This window comes from Oncorhynchus clarkii, chromosome 16 (genome assembly GCF_045791955.1).
Source record: "Oncorhynchus clarkii lewisi isolate Uvic-CL-2024 chromosome 16, UVic_Ocla_1.0, whole genome shotgun sequence".
In the NCBI taxonomy this organism is placed as follows: Eukaryota; Metazoa; Chordata; class Actinopteri; order Salmoniformes; family Salmonidae; genus Oncorhynchus; species Oncorhynchus clarkii.
Genome location: NC_092162.1, coordinates 54,086,481 through 54,104,728, shown reverse-complemented (window position 1 = coordinate 54,104,728; position 18,248 = coordinate 54,086,481). Strand labels below are relative to the sequence as shown.

Here is an 18,248-nt window from a genome sequence, read left to right as displayed (position 1 = left end):
GTGAGTTGCGCATGCGTGATTTTTAAGATTCTGACCCGCAAGAAGAAACCGCTGGTAAGCTAAATTTAGTACCAAATTGATCAGCTAATATGCATGTATATTGCTTTGACGTGCCTGCAATAAGCGCTACAGAATCCTGAAACTATAACGCTTGCAGATGGTAAGAGAATTTGTAATTTTCTTGCGGTTGACATCCAGCATGCATGAACATAATTAGTCATAAAGCTATTTGGTATCGCAAATCATTTAATAATTCAATATATTCTGTCATTCGATAGCCTATTACATCAGGTTTCCAGAGAACTAACGGTCCGCAACATAATAGGGATTTTATTTTATTTTTCTCGCCTGAATGTCATGAAACGATATCATTCATTCGAAATCTTGCCAGGATTTTTTTTTTTTTTTTTTTACATTTTCACAAATTGTTTTTTTTTCTTCTCAAATAGCTTCAAGGGTTTCTGATCCTCCGCCATTTTACTGCTGAATTGCTGTGTTTTTGTTAAATTAATAATATAATTATTTTGCTTTGTGGCGCTACTTTCCCTTGTTATTCGAAGAGGAGCGTTGTCAAATAAAGCAGTTGACATTACATAAAGGTCATAATAGCTCAATGAAATTGTTTATTTTAAAATAAATAATTCCTTGAATGTACTTTATCACCGATGCTGTCAAGTGAGACTAAAATTACAATTTTAAGGTTCCCTCACAACAATGCAGAGAAAAACAGCATTATTATTGATAAAAGGAGAAGAATGGTCCTATGTATTTAGCTGTTTAGTGGTAATAGAGAACAAGACTGGATGCAGGGGATGCATAATATGGGGAATACATCTGAATCCTGTAACCTTTCTGGCATTCAGGACCCATATTCCAATGTCACTTCAGCTGTCATTCTAATCCTAATTAATATGTGAAATTGTGATGGTTAAACTGACATCTTTTTTTCAGAGGCAGTAAGTGAAGTCTGCCATGAGTGCCAAAGTGGAGCTGGATGTTTCAGCCAAAGAAGCAGATCCCAATCCTTCCAGTGATGCCCTCTCCTCCAATGACAGCCTGTCGAAGAAGACACACCCACAGACCACAGCACTCATCCTGCCAGGTGAGATAAGGCCACCATGACTCCTGGAACTATTACACTCAATAGTGTTCCGTAATGTATTGCACCCTGAACTTTCTCCAACTCAGAGATATGCTGCACAATGTCCTAAGTTTTGACAAAACAGAGGGGGGTACATACTACCCTCCTACTAGTTTCACACAGCTACATATCACATTCGCTCAGAACTTAGAAGACTGGCCCCTCTCTCCCCAGCTCCTGTTCCCAGTACACAGAAGGTGGAGGTCTCTCCGGGTGCTGCTGAGGCAGGTAATGGAGCCACTGCTGGAGAGGTGGAAACCCCCACTCTAGCCCCCCAGGTTGGGGGAGCCTGTAGCATCGTCCATGTACTGGAGTGGAAAGAAGGGATGGCCATCTTACCCAGCAGCAACCTTAAGGTGAATGACATCTGATGGCCGTTGTATGTTATTATAAGCATAGGGTTCTCTAGTATTAAGCATTGTTGGAGTAAAGAGGCAAGCCAGCCTGGTCTCATAGAATAGATGTAACATAGTTTAAGTAAATCCGGAACACTCAAATTAGAATGATATGTTCAGTTCGGTATGGTTACATAAGACAAGACAGAAGGTTACTGAGGGAAAAAACGTAAGTAGGGTGGGTTGGTTGGTTGGTTGATTTGGTGCATAAAGCGAATGTTAAGCAACCCAAAGGTTGCTTGTTCAAAACACATCACGGACAACTTTAGCTAATTAGCAACTACTTACTACTTTTTGCTACTTTTCAACTTCTTATCATGTTAGCTAACCTTTTATCCTTAACCCCTAGCCAAACTAATTTTAGCCACCTAGCTAACGTTAGCCACAACAAATTGGAATTCATAACATCATACGTTTTGCAAATGTATAACATATTGTATGAATTGCAATTTGTAACATATTCTACAAATTCAAATTCGTAACATTTCATACAAATTGTAATTCGTAATATATCATATGGCAGGTAGCCTTGTGGTTAGAGCGTTGAGCTAGTAACCGAAAGGTTGCTAGATCGAATCCCCAAGCTGACAAGGTAAAAATCTGTCATTCTGCCCCTGAACAAGGCAGTTAACACACTGTCCTCGGCCGTCATTGTAAATAAGAATTTGTTCTTACCTGACTTGCCTAGTTAAATAAAGGTAAAATTAAAATAAATATGAAATGGACATCCACAAATGAATGCATACAAAACGTAACATGTCATAAGAATTTGGAGTGTCCTGGATTTACCCGTGAGTCCAGGTTGTGTATGCACATGGTTGAAATACAGTATGTGTATTTTTCAGTTCTGTGTGAGTGACTGTGGGACACTGGAGATGATCAGCCAAGAAAAAATCAGCAGTGCTGAACCAGCAGTAATGGTGTCTGGGAAAATACCTGACTCCAAAAACAGGCCAACTAACAAAACAGGTAGGATACTGGAAATTAGGAATTTCTGTGTGTTTTCTGCAGCTGAATAGTCCCTTAACTAAATCATAATGGAAATGATCTAGTTAGTGAACTAGCAAGTTCACAACTCATACTTAATTCCAGAAATATCCTCAAAAACAATTTGCTATACTGTATGCAATCCTTTCCTAATCCCAACCTGATATAATGCCTCCGACTGTGTGATCACTCTCTCCGTAGCCGATGTGAACAGGTTAACATTCACAAGGCCGCAGGGCCAGATGGATTACCGGACAGGTACTCAGAGCATGCGCTGACCAACTGTCAAGTGTCTTCACTGACATTTTCAACCTATCCCTGACCGAGTCTGTAATACCTACATGTTTCAAGCAGACCACCATAGTCCATGTGTCCAAGAACACCATGGTAACCTGCTGTCGTGTCTTTACTATCATTAACGGAATACTTTTTTTATTTTTTATCAAAGATTCTCTGTAATTAGCATTTCGTGATTAACTAATTAGGCAAATGTAATTAACTAGGAAGTCGGGGCACCAAGGAAAATATTCAGATTACAAAGTTATAATTTTCCTAATACAACTTTTCAGATATTTTAATATCTGATCAATTAGTCATCTTAATTAATGAAATGTTAGTCTCATTCCAAACTTCGTAAATTGTTGGAAATCTGCACGAACCCAGTCTTCACTATGAGTCATCCATACATCAATTGTCTTAAATCATTTATTTACTAACTAAGTAATTCACAGAAATGCATAAACAAACAGTACCTAGTTACAAGGAAATGATAACGGAGTTTCCCTTGTGGGGTAAACCGGCATTGCGGCTTGGTGTGTAAAAGCGAAGTGGGGGTCGACTGAGATAAGACAACACACAGTTGATAATTATAACAATTGAAATGCTAATCCTTTGCACATGAACGCTCACTCATTCAGGAACAATTGCAATCAATATATATATTTACACTCAGTGTGTCGTCGGGATATCTGTTGAAAAGTTTGTTTCTGTTGGAGAGTTTGTCCGCCCTCTCTGTCGTGGTTAGAATGGATAGTTCAGAGTGACATTCATTCATGTCGTTATAGAATAGATGTTTCGCCGGTTGTCTTCGCCTTCAATGATACCGAATTCCTAGCTGCAGACTAGTAATTCATATCAAAGACATGTTTTTATTCTGTCGGTATCGATAGTCTTAGAGTTTAACCACGTGAGATGGTTAAAAGATTCAGCAGTCTTGTCTCAAACCTTGGCCCTCTCGTTATCGAGGTAAGCTGGTCTGCAACCTTTGTCCTCTCGTAATTGAGAGCAACATGGTCTGTTGAGAAATTCTCAAGGTGGGGGTTTTATTCGGGAGAGCAGAAAAAGGCTGTCTCATGACGCCAGGTCCTAACTAGGCTCATGGGCGGTCCTCTGATTTAGTTAAACTCAAAAGGGAATTGGAGTTTCCTTCATTAAACAGTCCAAAATCACATTATACAATTTTACAAACAGTGTCATCCTCACTCATTCATCTTATACAACAATTAGATGTAAACCTCATATCTGAGGTTATTATATAAACAGCGTTATGGTAATGTGGCTGTATTGTCTCCCATGAGTTTCCAAAATTGTACCAAACGGACCAGTTCGTAGCTGAATTCTTCACCGATCTTTTATACCTTCTCCGAAACATAAATGTTCTTCGGACCTCAAGTTCTGTGAGGTGGAAGAAATTCCTTTGTTCTCTTCTATGAAAACGCTACTCTCTCTCTCTCTCTATACTGTGGCCATGAGGAGATAATCTCCTCCAGGAATTTACGACCTCTTTCTGACCACAGCAGCCTGGGTGTAGGAGACAGGGAGAGGGGGATGGGGCTTGCTGTACCCAAAAAGGGCAATGTCATGACACTGCCTAAATGACTACCAACCCGTAGCACTCACGTCTGTAGCCATTAAGTGCTTTGAAAGGCTGGTCATGGCCCCCATTAACACAATCATCCCAGAAACCCTATATCCACCCCAATTCACATACCGCCTCAACAGATCCACGGATGACGCAATCTCCAATGCACTCCACACTGCCCTTTCCCACCTGGACAAAAGGAACACCTACGTGAGGATGCTATTCATTGACTATAGCTCAGTGTTCAACACCACAGTGCTCTCAACTATTACTAAGCTAAGGACCCTGGGACTAAACACCTCCCTCTTCAACTGGATCCTGGACTTCCTGACGGGCCTCCCCCAGGTGGTAAGGGTAGGCAACAACGCTTCTGCCACCTGACCCTCGACACGGGGCCCCTCGGGTGCGTGCTTAGTCCCCTCCTGTACTCCCTGTTCACCCACGACTCCATTCACATCGACAGGGCTGTAGTGGAGTGGGTCGAGAGCTTCAAGTTCCTTGTCGTCCACATCACTAACAAACTATCATGGTCCAAACACATCAAGTCAGCCTTGAAGATGGCACAACAACACCTATTCCCCCTCAGGAAACTAAAGAGATTTGGCATGGGTCCTCAGATCCTCAAAAAGTTATACAGCTGCACCATCGAGAGATTTCTGACTGGTTGCATCACTGCTTGATATGGCAACTGCTCGGCAACCGACCGCAAGGCGCTACAGAGGGTAGTGGTTACGGCTCAGTACATCACTGGGGCCAAGCTTCCTGCCATCCAGGACCTCTATACCAGGCAGTGTCAGAGGAAGGCCCTACAAATTGTCAGACTCCAGCCACTCTAGTCATAGACTGTTCTCTCTGCTACCGCACAGGAAGCGGTTCCGGAGCAGCAAGTCTAGGTCCAAAAGGCTCCTTAACAGATTCTACCACCAAGCCATTAGACTGATAAAGAGTCAATTGGGTCCCTGGACTATTTGTATTGACCCCCTTTTTTCTGCTGCTGCTATTCGCTGTTTATTATCTATGCACAGTCGCTTTACCTCTAACTACATAGACATATTACCTCAAATAAACTGTGCCACCGCACATTCACTCTGTACCGATACCCCCTGTATATAGTGCATTCGGAAAGTATTCAGACCCCTTGACTTTTACCACATTTTGTTATGTAACAGCCTTATTCTAAAACATATATTTTTTTCTCCCCCTCATCAATCTACACACATAATGACAAAACAAAAACAGGTTTTTTGAATTTTTTGCAAATGCATAAAAAACAAAAACAGAAATCACTTATTTACATATGTATTCAGACACTTTGCTATGAGACTCGAAGTTGAGCTCAGGTGCATCTTGTTTCCATTGATCAACCTTGAGATGTTTCTACAACTTGATTGGAGTCCACCTGTGGTAAATTCAATTGATTGAACTTGATATGGAAAGGTGCACACCTTTCTATATAAGATACCACAGCTGACAGTGGATGTCAGAGCAAAAACCAAACCATGAGGTCGTAGGAATTGTCCGTAGAGCTCCAAGACAGAATTGCAGCATTGAAGGTCCCCAAGACACAGTGGCCTCCATCATTCTAAAATGGAAGAAGTTTGGAACCACCAAGATTCTTCCTAGAGCTGTCCGCCTTGCTAAACTGAGCAATCGGTGGAGAAGGGCCTTGGTCATAGAGGTGACCAAGAACCCAATGGTCAAACTGACAGAGCTCCAAAGTTCCTCTGTGGAGATGGGAAAACCTTCCAGAAGGACAACCATCTCTGCAGCACTCCACCAATCAGGCCTTTATGGTAGAGTGGCCCGGCGGAAGCCACACCTCAGTAAAAGGCACATGACAGCCCGCTTGGAGTTTGCCAAAAGGCACCTAAAGGACTCTGACCATGAGAAACAAGATTCTCTGGTCTGATGAAACCAAGATTCAACATCTATGGCCTGAATGCCAAGCGTCACGTCTGGAGGAAACCTGCCACCATCCCTACGGTGAAGCATGGTGGTGGCAGCATCATGCTGTGGGGATGTTTTTCAGCGGCAGGGACTGGGAGACTAGTCAGGATCAAGGGAAAGGTGAACGGAGCATAGTACAGAAAGATCCTTGATGAAAACCTGCTCCAGAATGCTCAGGACCTCAGACTGGGGCGAAGGTTCACCTTCCAACAGGACAACCACCCTAAGCACACAGCCAAGATAACGCAGGAGTTGCTTTGGGACAAGTCTCTGAATGTGCTTGAGTGGCCAAGCCAGAGCCCAGACTTGAACCCGATCAAACGTCTCTGGAGAGACCTGAAAATAGCTGTGCAGCGACACTCCCCATCCAACCTGACAGAGCTTGAGAGGATCTGCAGAGAATAATGGGAGAAACTTCCCAAATACAGGTGTGCCAAGCTTGTAGTGTCATACCCAAGAAGACTCGAGGCTGTAATCACTGCCAAAGTACTGAGTAAAGGATCTGAATTCTTATATAATTGTGATATTTCAGTTTATTTTTTTATACATTATACAAAATATAATACACAATACAAAAATGTCTAAAAACCTGATTTTACTTTTTCATCCATTTTAGAATAAGGTTGTAACAGAATGTGGAAAAAGTCCAGGTCTGAATTCTTCCCGAATGTACTGTATATCCTCGTTATTACTTTTTAAAAAAATTTATTCTAGTTTATTTTGTATATTTTTTTTAGCAAATGTTGTTTTACTTTAAAGCAAATTCAGCATGGTTGGTTAAGGACTTGTAAGTAAGCATGTCAAGTTATGCTTACTTACAAGCGCCGAATACCTGTTGTATTCACAGCAGGTGACAAATAAAATTTGATTTGATTCCATTGTAGATATGGTGTCTCCTCTCAGCTCTGTGGGTGGTGTGGCTGTGGAACAAGAGAGGCCCATCAAGATTGAGCCTAAGACCCAGGGAGGGCCAGGACAACAGGAGAGCTGTGATCCTATGGCACAGAGAACCTACCCAGAGCAGCTACGCAGGGAGCCTATGACTGACAAGTAAGTACTGAAGACTGAAGCCTTTCCACACTTTAGAAAGTTAATTTTTATGAAAACATCCTTTGACCATAGAAAGTGCAATTCATGCTAAATTAAAATCAAGGAACCATCATAAGCATACTGTGGATGCTCAGACACAAAACAAACTACAGGAAGATATTAACCACCATGCAGAAGATGTAACGTAGGTCATAGGTAGCCTAAGGCAAAGCTTTGTAGTGGACTCAACTGTTCTCTTAAATCTTCCTTAGGAGGGGGGGAGGCACAGATAAGATTCCCGGGGGCAGGGTAGCATCTCTGGACCCTGAGCTGCTGAAACCCATGAAGAAGAGGAAGAGGAAGGACTACCTGAGTCCGTCAGAGGAAGAATCTGAGCTGGATGGAATGGTGGGAAAGGCTCGAGTGTCACTTCATCCCACATAAAGCGTGCACAATTTAGTAGTATATTTTGTTGTAATAAGTAAATGATCTCACATGTACGTGATGTTATGCATCAATAAAAACATTAGTTCAGTACGACCATTCATAGTGTAGGCACTATGTCTTTGTTGTCGTAAATCTGTGTGTTGTATTTGTGGTTCTAGGATTACTTGAAGACAGAAAGCAGACACAACAAAGCAGGTAAGAATCAGCTAAATTGTATATAAAAAATATATATATATTCAAGTCATATTTCTGTTGTGTCAGAACTCCCATAAGCTTTATGTTGTGTTTTCTGTCTGTGTACAACAGGTGCTGTTGAAGTCCATATGGATTTGTGGACATGGGGACAGTATCTGGAGGAGACCAAAGCAGTGGCAGCTCCGGCCAAACTCTTTCAAGAGGTGGGTTTTATTGTCTTTGGGTACATACTAAATGAGAGAACAAAAGTTGATATTCTTTGCAAATTAAAGTGGGTGTAACTGGGCTTGTGGGTGTGCATTCATGTGTGTATGGCTGTGCTTTTCTCACTATGCCCTCTGTATTTTCAGTCTCAGAGAGTCCCTCAGTGCAAAAGCAGCTTCCGCCAGGGCATGAAGTTAGAGGGCATCGACCCCCAGCACCCCTCCATGTACTTTGTTCTGACTGTGGCTGAGGTACTGTGTGCATCGCTGCTCAACCTACAGTCAGTCGCATGCTCTTTGAGGTTTGCTTCTACCTCTCTCCCTGTCCTGACTGCTTTGCTTCATACACACTACATACCCTGACTGAAACACTTTGATGAATCACAGAGAGAGATATAAGGGAAGAGAGGAATCCACATAACTGGGGAAGGACACGGAGAGAGACTTGGGGAGACATGGTTTGACTCCTGTCTGTCTTCTCCTGTCTGTAGGTTTGTGGCTACAGGCTGCGTCTCCATTTTGACGGCTACTCAGATTGTCATGACTTCTGGGTAAATGCCAACTGCCCCGACATCCACCCGGCGGGATGGTGTGAGAGCACTGGACACAAACTCTACACCCCCAAAGATAAGAGTACACTGGGCTTTGGTTTGGGGTTGGGCTGCACTTTGGACACTGAATTAGTTTTATGTTCACATTTTGAATGTGGCGCAGATCATTCGCCCAAGCATCTAAAGTATGTAATTCATAAGGTAACTAATGAGAATGTCCTTATTGGAGTAGTGGTCCAGGAAAATCTCCACATTATATGTTTGTGTCTGTTTGTGCCACAGGCTGCAAAGAGGAGGAGTTCTCCTGGGCCAGCTACCTGAAAATGAGTAAAGCACAAGTTGCCCCTAAAGAGGTGTTTGCCAGCCCTGGAAGAGTAAGTATAAGCATGACTCCTCAATCAGTGGTATGCATCTGCCTGAAGTAAGTAACTGTAAGCGACTAATGTGGTGTGTTTGTGTTGGTGGTCCCCTGGTCAGACGGATACGGAGTGTGGTTTTGAGGTGGGCATGAAGCTGGAGGCGGTTGACCGCATGAACCCCTCTCTCATTTGCGTGGCGACCGTGACCGACGTGGTGGACGACCGCTTCCTGGTTCACTTTGATAACTGGGACGACACGTATGACTACTGGTGAGGCCATTTTTCATGTATTTTTCATGGCTTCTCTAAATTATGATCTGTGCTGTTTTACTAGCCATGATGCCATGATTTAAATTCTAATCTAATTGCTTGATGTTGCATTACCCCATCCAGGTGTGATGCCAGCAGTCCATACATCCATCCTATTGGCTGGTGCCAAGAGAGGAGCCTCCCCCTCACGCCGCCTCAAGGTGACTGACACAGTTCTAAGATATGACTATAGGTCTAATAAGTGAACTATAGGGAATGCAGTGGAATTTCACACACACCTATGAGCTAGATCCCATGTGCCCCGTCTGTCCTGTCAGATTACCCAGACCCAGGCAGGTTCTCCTGGCCAAGGTACCTCGACGAGACTGGCTCTACCGCCGTGTCTGCTGAGGCTTTTAAAGTGGTGAGTACTAAAGACTTGTTGCAATGACATGAACATGGGTGAATACATTTTATTTGACTTGAATCCTTTTTGGTGGGGTAAAGTGTAGTTGTGAACATAATTACTGTTATGAGTTAATGAGTTGAAATTAGATTAACTATAGGGACTGATTTGAGGTTAAGTGGTGCTGTGTGATGATGATGTGACCCTCCCCTCTGCAGCGTCCTGCCCATTGCTTCCAGGCTCAGATGAAGCTGGAGGTGGTGGACAAAAGGAGCCCCGGCCTGATACGGGTGGCCACAGTGGAGGAGGTCGACACCCACCGCATTAAGGTCAACCAGTAGTGTGTGTGTGTTAGGGATGCACGGGTCAGCTGTTTGATCACCCACCCGCAATTGCAAATAACCCTTCCGCAACCGTCCGACTATACACTGAGTGTACAAAACATTAAGCTGCTATTTCCATGACATAAACTGACCAGGTGAATCCAGGTGAAGGATACAGTGCATTTGGAAAGTATTCAGACCCCTTGACTTTTTACATACTTTGTTACGTTGCAGCCTGATACAATTTCATTTAAAAAAACAATTCCTTCATCGATCTACACACAATATGCCATAATGACAATGCAAAAACGTTTTTGCAAATGTATAAAAAAATATCAAATTTTCATAGGTATTCAGACCCTTTTACTCAGTACTTTGTTGAAGCACCTTTGGCAGCGTTTACAGCCTTGAGTCTTCTTAGGTATGACGCTAGAAGCTTGGCACACCTGTATTTGGGAAGTTTATCCCATTATTCTCTGTAGATCCTGTCAAGCTCTGTCAGGTTGGATGGAGAGGGTCACTGCACAGTTATTTTCAGGTCTCTCCAGAGATGTTTGATCGGATTCAAGTCCGGATTCTGGCTGGGCAACTCAAGGACATTGAGACTTGTCCCGAAGCCATTCCTGTGTTGTCTTGGCTGTGTACTTAGGATCGTTGTCCTGTTGGAAAGTGAACCTTAGCCCCAGTCTGAGGTCCTGAGTGCTTTGGAGCAGGTTTTCATCAATGATCTCTCTGTACTTTGCTTCGTTCATCTTTACCTCGGTCCTGACTAGTCTCCCAGTCCCTAGCTCCGAACAAAATCCCCACAGCATGATGCTGACACCACCATGCTTCACCGTAGGGATGGTGCCAGGTTTCCTCCAGACGTGACGCTTGGCATTCAGGTCATAGAGTTCAAGCTTGATTTCATCAGACGAGAGAATCTTGTTTCTCATGGTCAGAGTCCTTTAAGTGCCTTTTAGCAAACTCCAAGTGGGCTGTCACGTGCCTTTTACTGAGGTGTGGCTTCTGTCTGGCCACTCTACCATAAAGGCCTGATTGGTGAAGTGCTCCAGAGATGGTTGTCCTTCTGGAAGGTTCTCCCATCACCACAGAGGAATTCTGTAGCTCTGTCAAGGCGACCATCGGGTTCTTGGTCACATCCCTGACCAAGGCCCTTCTACCCCGATTGCTCAGCTTTGGCCGGGTGGCCAGCTCTAGGAAATTACTTGGTGGTTCCAAACTTCTTCTATTCAAGAATAATGGCGGCACTGTGTTCTTGAGGACCTTCAATGCTGCAGACATTTTTTGGTACCCTTACCCAGATATGTGCCTTGACACAATCCTGTCTCTGAGTTCTACCGACAATTCCTTGGCTTGGTTTTTGCTCTGACATGCACTGTAAACCGTGGGACCTTCTAGAAAGGTGTGTGCCTTTCCATATCAAGTCAAATCAATTGAATTTACCACAGGTAGACTCCAATCAAGTTGTAGAAACATCTCAAGGATGATCAATGGAAACAGGATGCACCTGAGCGCAATTTGGGGTCTCATAGCAAAGGGTCTGAATACTTATGTAAATAATCAATAAGATTCAATCAAATCTATTTTCAAAGCCCTTTTTACATCAGCCGATGTCACAAAGTGCTGTACAGATAGCTAGCCTAAAAGCCCAAACAGCAAGCAATGCAGATGTAGAAGCACGGTGCCTAGGAAAAACTCCCTAGAAAGGCCGGAACCTAGGAAGACACCTAGAGAGGAAGCAGGCTCTGAGGGGTGGACAGTCCTCTTCTGGCTGTGCCGGGTGGCAGGTAGCCTAGTGGTTAGAGTGTTGGACTAGTAAAGAAAAGGTTGCAAGATTGAATCCCCGAGCTGACAAGGTAAAAATCTGTCGTTCTGTCCCTGAACAAGGCAGTTAACCCACTGTTCCTAGGCCGTCATTGAAAATAAGATTTAACTGACTTGCCTAGTCAAATAACAATAAAATATAGTTATTTTTTGAATTCAGTTTTTTTATATACATTTGCAAAACTTTCTAAAAACCTGTTTTAGTTTTGTCATAATGGGGTATTTTGTGCAGATTGATGAGAACACTTTTTAATTAAATACATTTTAGAATAAGGCTGTAACGTATCAGAATCTGGAAAAAGTCAAGGGGTCTGAATACTTTCCGAATGCACTGTATGATCCCATATTGATGTCACTTGTTAAATCCACTTCAATCAGTGTAGATCAAGGGGAGGAGACTGGTTAAAGAAGGATTTTTAAGCATTGAGACAATTGAGACATGGATTGTGTATGTGTGCCATTCAGAGGGTGAATGGGCAAGACAAAACGATTTAAGTGCCTTTGAATGGTGTATGGTAGTAGGTCCCTGGTGCACCGGTTTGTGTGAAGAACTGCAATTCTGCTGGGTTTTTCACGCTCAACAGTTTCCCGTGTGTATCAAGAATGCTCTACCACCCAAAGGACATCCAGCCAGCTTGACACAACTGTGGGAAGTATTGGAGTAAACATGGGCCAGCATCCCTGTGGAATGCTTTCGGCACCTTGTTGGATCCATGCACCGACGAATTGAGGCTGTTCTGAGGGGAGGAACTCAATATTAGGAAGGTGTTCCTCATTTTTGGTATACTCAGTGTATGTGATAAAGTGAAAATCTGAGGCCCGCACTCGACCCTAACCCATACAGTTGAAGTCAGAGGTTTATATACACTTTTTCAACCACTCCACACATTTCTTGTTAACAAACTATAGTTTTGGAATGTCGGTTAGGACATCTACTTTGTGCATGAAGTAATTGTTCCAACAATTGTTTACAGACAATTCTGATAGGCTAATTGACATAATTTGAGTCAATTGGAGGTGTACCTGTGGATGTATTTCAAGGCCTACCTTCAAACTCAGTTCCTCTTTGCTTGACATCATGGGAAAATCAAAAGAAATCATCCAAGACCTCAGAAAATAAATTGTAGACCTCCACAAGTCTGGTTCATCCTTGGGAGCAATTTCCAAACGCCTGAAGGTACCAAGTTCATCTGTACAAACAAGTATAAACACCATGGGACCACGCAGTAGTCATACCGCTCAGGAAGGAGATGCATTCTATTTCCTCGAGATTAACATGCTTTGGTGCGAAAAGTGCAAATCAATCCCAGAACAACAGCAAAGGACCTTGTGAAGATGCTGGAGGAAACAACTACAAAAGTATCTATATCCACAGTAAAACGCGTCCTATATCGGCATAACCTGAAAGGCCGCTGAGCAAGGAAGAAGCCACTGCTCCAAAACCGCGATTAAAAAAGCCAGACTATGGTTTGCAACTGCACATGGGGACAAAGATCGTATTTTTTGGAGAAATGTCCTCTGGTCTGGTGAAACATTTTTTTTTACTGTTTGGCCATAATGATCATCGTTATGTTTGGAGGAAAAGGGGGATGCTTGCAAGCCGAAGAACACCATCCTAACCGTGAAGCACAGGGTGGCAGCATCATGTTGTGGGGGTGCTTTGCTGCAGGAGGGACTGGTGCACTTCTCAAAATAGATGTCATCATGAGGTAGGAAATGATGTGGATATATTGAAGCAACATCTCAAGACATCAGTCAGCAAGTTAAAGCTTGGTTGCAAATGGACAATGACCCCTAGCATACTTCCAGAGTTGTGGCAAAATGGCTTAAGGACAACAACGTCAAGGTATTGGAGTGGCCATCACAAAGCCCTGACCTCAATCCTATAGAAAATTTGTGGGCAGAACTGAAAAAGCTTGTGCGAGCAAGGAGGCCTACAAACCTGACTCGGTTACACCAGCTCTGTCAGGAGGAATGGGCCGAAATTCACCCAACTTATTGTGAGAAGCCTGTGGAAGGCTACCTGAAACGTTTGACCCAAGTTAAACAATTTAACGGCAATGGCAATACTAATTGAGTGGATGTAAACTTCTGATCCACTGGGAATGTGATGAAAGAAATCAAAGCTGAAATAAATCATTCTCTCTACTATTATTCTGACATTTCACATTATTCAAATAAAGTGGTGATCCTAACTGACCTAAGACAGGGAATTTTTACTAGGTTTAAATGTATTTGGCTAAGGTGTATGTAAACTTCCGACTTCAACGGTATATAGAAAATGTGCAGTACAGTTCCCTTTTTTTTCTATTGAACATTTATTGAACAATGACGTTTCTCTTTAACATTTCTTAATTTATTTATTGAATATTTAGGTCTATTGAACAGTATCCTAATGTTTTTCTTAAACAAAAAATGTCAAACAATTTCCTAAATTGACGCCTTGCTCATGGTTTTTATGGCCAAGTTCCCAAAAGCATTTGGGGATTGCCGTGTATTTGGCGCTTGTTAGTCCCTAAAGCATAGACTTGCCAGATTTAAAAAAATAATGAAAGAAAAACCTCAAAGAAGCCTATAGATATGAATGATACATTTCTGGATTTGTTTTTATACAGTCTTTGTTTTGTTCCCAGCCCTTCATCCACACAATGTTTCATGACCCTAAACCCGCCCGCCCGTGGTTATAACGCGGGGACTACAGGTTATGAATCAATCCGCGCATCCCTGCTGTGCGTGTGTGTCTTGCGGTTGTATGTGCCAGTGCCACTACTACACTCCCGTAACTGTCGTATTATACCATATTATACCATACAGATCCATTTTGATGGCTGGAGTCATATGTATGATGAGTGGATGGACTCGGACCACCCTGACACCCACCCGGTCGGCTGGTGTGAGAGTACGGGTCACCCGCTAAAAATCCCACCCCCTGAGTCCAACAAAACCCAACAGCTTGGTAACAGATACCATACTTCTCTGACTCTACTTCACCTTGATATGAGTGCTTACATGTTCGGTTTGATGACGTTGAGCTCTGTGTTCGTTTGTGTGTGTGTGTTTTAATAAGACCCCAGGGAACCTGCAACCACAGGCCAGTCCAGTTTCTCCTCCTTGCCTTGCAAAGTAATCAACCACTCCAGATCCACAAAGTACAGCTTCCATCACAGGTCAGTAGGCGCCAGAAACAGGTTTCTGAAATGACTATGAAGCAGTCAATGTGAGTAGATGTGTTCCATACCAACCTTATGATTATGTTATCATGATGTTATTATGAAGTCAAACCTACTTTTTGAAACAGGAAGTGTCCAACGCCTGGATGTGATGGCTCGGGTCATGTGACTGGGCGGTTCACAGCGCATCACTGTCTGTCAGGCTGCCCATTGGCTGAGCGAAACCAGGGCAGACTCAAAACCGACCTATCAGATACAGAGGGGAGCGGAGCCAAGCGGAACATCTTAATCTTTGGCCAAAGGACCAAAAAGTCCCGGTACCATGGCAGGTAAGCCTCATGTTAACAGTGGCTAAGGCTGTAGTGGTATTTTGCTGTAACCTCTGCTACTGTAGCCCCCCTTCTCACCAGTTTCTCTCTTTCTCTCTTGTCAGGATTGGTCGTCCCCCCAAGTATAGAAAAAGCCAGCACAGAGGTTACCAGAGTGAGTATCACAGTTTTATGCTCTGTACACATGCGTACTGTATCCATTTATGTCTATGGCCACACTCTGATTATATATAGCCTCAGTATGAGTTTACTGCATCCTATATACAGGATTCTGTGTGTATGTGTTACATGCGTTAATATGTGTGATTTTGTGTGTGCTGACGTATGTGTGTGTTTTCCTGTGTTGCAGCGATAGCCACAGAGGGTATGTGCCCGTCTCTGTTCATGTCTGCCCTGTCGGCCCACCCGGACCGAACCCTGTCTCTGTGCTGGGAGCAACACTGCAAACTGCTGCCAGGCGTCCAGGGCATCCATGCTACACAGGTGGCAGCATGGACCGTGGAGGAGGTGAGAGCTGTAAAACTCACCCAGAGGTTAAAGTTCTCCGTCACTGCAACGGATTCCCAGTTTGAGGGGGGGATTATGATTTTGGGTTAAGAATAAATAAAAACACTCCAGGCCACACCTGAACATCTAAAACTAGACAAAACGTATGTAGACAGGATAATGAACCTATAATGAACCTTTTCAAATAAAATGGATGCACTCACTAGTTACTGTAAGTCACTCTGGATAACAGCATCTGCTAAATGACTAAAATGTCAATGTAAATAACTGCCCCTTTTCTGGCCCGCAAATGGATTTTGACAAACACATCGGTTTAAAAAAATCTGTGCTGCCCTCCGTGGAATTTTGAAATCCTGATGCGGCCCTCAAGCTGAGATCGTCTTGCTTTAACCCCTGTACTTACCCCTATTTATCTTTGGCTTCAACAAACGGGTGAATCAGAGTACATTGATAACTCTTTGTGTTCTGTGTAACAGGTCTTTGGATTTGTCCAGAAACTGACTGGTTGTGAAGAACAAGCCTGTGTCTTCAAAGAGGAAGTGAGTACAATGTTAATTGATAATTAAGTATGAAGTAATGATACAAACAAGAGCCCACTTAGAACAGCTAAGTTTAGTAATTTAAGTTACGTTCTGTTGTCCTTTATTGTTGTTTTATTTGCATGATAAAGTTTTTAATATACCTGTGTTTGAGTTTCTTGTATATTTCTTCAAAGATGATTGACGGGGAGGCCTTCCTATTACTGACACAAACTGACATCGTCAAAATCATGAACATCAAACTTGGTCCCGCCCTCAAGATCTCCAACGCCATTTTAATGTTCAAGAGTATTGACGAAGGCCTCAAGTGATCCTGTCCCCACTCGGCCAGAGACTCCGTGACTAATCATCATGTGCCAAAATCATCCAGAACCCTACCCCTGTTATGTGTTTGGTGTTCAGTACCCATCAGAGAGAGAACAGGAGAGGGGGCTGAGAGTGGAAAAGAGATGGGGACAGAACTGAGAAAGAGAAAGAAAAAAACTGGGAAAAAGTGTAAGCAAATGTTTTTATAAGGTTGCTTCACTGCTCGTGCAATAAAATGAGTAAAATCTTAACTGGAAGTGTAAGGAGCGTCGAAAGATAAAACTTTTGTAATTTATGCAAAATATATGGAATTATTTATGTGGGATGATGTTTTACTGCAATTTTTTTGTCACAGATTTGAAATCCGGCGGCATTTTATGCTGCTGTTTCTTTACTTGGTCACTAGATACAGCATATGGACAGTTTCTAAGACCAGAAAAGGTTTAAAGTTTCTCAAGTATTGATCTTACGTGAGATAAATTCAAAATCATGTTTCAAAATATGAACTTTGTTTCGAACATTTGAAAAGGTTTACATTTTCACTCAGAAATATCAAGATATCTGGGGGATTTATTGTTTTGAATCATTTGTATATTTTATGTAGGTTTATGCACTGTATTTAAATATAATCTTACAAGGGCTCCAGGATTCCTATAGCTATATTTCTCTCTGGTGGGCAAAACTGTATCACCATATTCTTGGATCAAAATCGTTCATTCCATATGTACAAATAAATGTCCAATTCAATCTCTTACTTGTCTTGACTTCAGTTGATTGGTGATGATGAAGTAAGTTCATATTTATTAAATTGTGTATGACTGCGCAGAGGGTAGTGCATACGGCAAGCGCTACTTTTTTGACTCATCACATAAGCTGCTGCTACTGTTAATTATCAATCCTGTTTCATAGTCATATTATTCCTAGTTATATGTACGTACAGTGCCTTCAGAAAGTATCCATACCCCTTGACTTATTCTACATTTAGTTGTGTTACATCCTGAATTCAAAATGGATTAAATAGATTTTAAACATGAAATACAGAAATATGTAATTTGCATAAGTTTTCACACCCCCGAGTCAATACTCTGTCAAATTGGTTGTTGATCATTGCTAAACAACCGTTTTAAGTCTTGCCATAGATTTTCAAGCAGATTTAAGACAAAACTGTATCTCGGCCACTCAGGAACATTCACTGCTTTCTTGGTAAGCAACTCCAGTGTATATTTAGCCTTGTGTTTATTGTCCCGCTGAAAAGTGACTTCATCGCCCAGTGTCTGGTGGAAAACAGACTGAACAAGTTTTTCCTCTAGGATTTTGCCTGTGCTTAGCTTCATTCTGTTTTTTTTAATCCTGAAAAATTCCCCAGTCCTTAATGATTACAAGCATACCCATAACATGATGCAGCCACCGCCATGCTTGAAAATATGGAGAGTGGTACTCAGTAATGTGTTGTGTTGGATTTGCCCCAAACACAACA

At 42.5% G+C, this 18,248-nt stretch overlaps 1 protein-coding gene across 1 annotated transcript; it reads left to right on the top strand.

Moving 5' to 3' along the window:
- Positions 1-47: 47 nt before the first annotated feature.
- Positions 48-17,488, top strand: LOC139368737 (lethal(3)malignant brain tumor-like protein 1). The gene is made up of 22 exons (XM_071108035.1): positions 48-160; positions 952-1,102; positions 1,316-1,497; positions 2,382-2,505; positions 7,216-7,381; positions 7,633-7,768; positions 7,966-8,002; positions 8,114-8,205; positions 8,353-8,457; positions 8,697-8,853; positions 9,039-9,130; positions 9,234-9,385; positions 9,509-9,585; positions 9,703-9,788; positions 9,989-10,099; positions 14,735-14,876; positions 14,988-15,087; positions 15,219-15,419; positions 15,524-15,573; positions 15,769-15,926; positions 16,403-16,465; positions 16,642-17,488. Exons 2-22 carry the CDS (start codon positions 973-975, stop codon positions 16,774-16,776), a joined length of 2,496 nt encoding a protein of 831 aa, XP_070964136.1. The 5' UTR covers positions 48-160; positions 952-972; the 3' UTR covers positions 16,777-17,488.
- Positions 17,489-18,248: the final 760 nt, after the last annotated feature.

What these genes read in the sequence shown, in the direction of transcription:
- LOC139368737 (XM_071108035.1), top strand. Translation starts at nt 973, where the DNA reads ATGAGTGCCAAAGTGGAGCTGGATGTTTCAGCCAAAGAAGCAGATCCC. An exon ending in CGGCCAAACTCTTTCAAGAG is followed by an intron (nt 8,206 to 8,352) that starts GTGGGTTTTATT and finishes CTGTATTTTCAG; the next exon opens with TCTCAGAGAGTCCCTCAGTG. An exon ending in CTGCTGAGGCTTTTAAAGTG is followed by an intron (nt 9,789 to 9,988) that starts GTGAGTACTAAA and finishes TCCCCTCTGCAG; the next exon opens with CGTCCTGCCCATTGCTTCCA.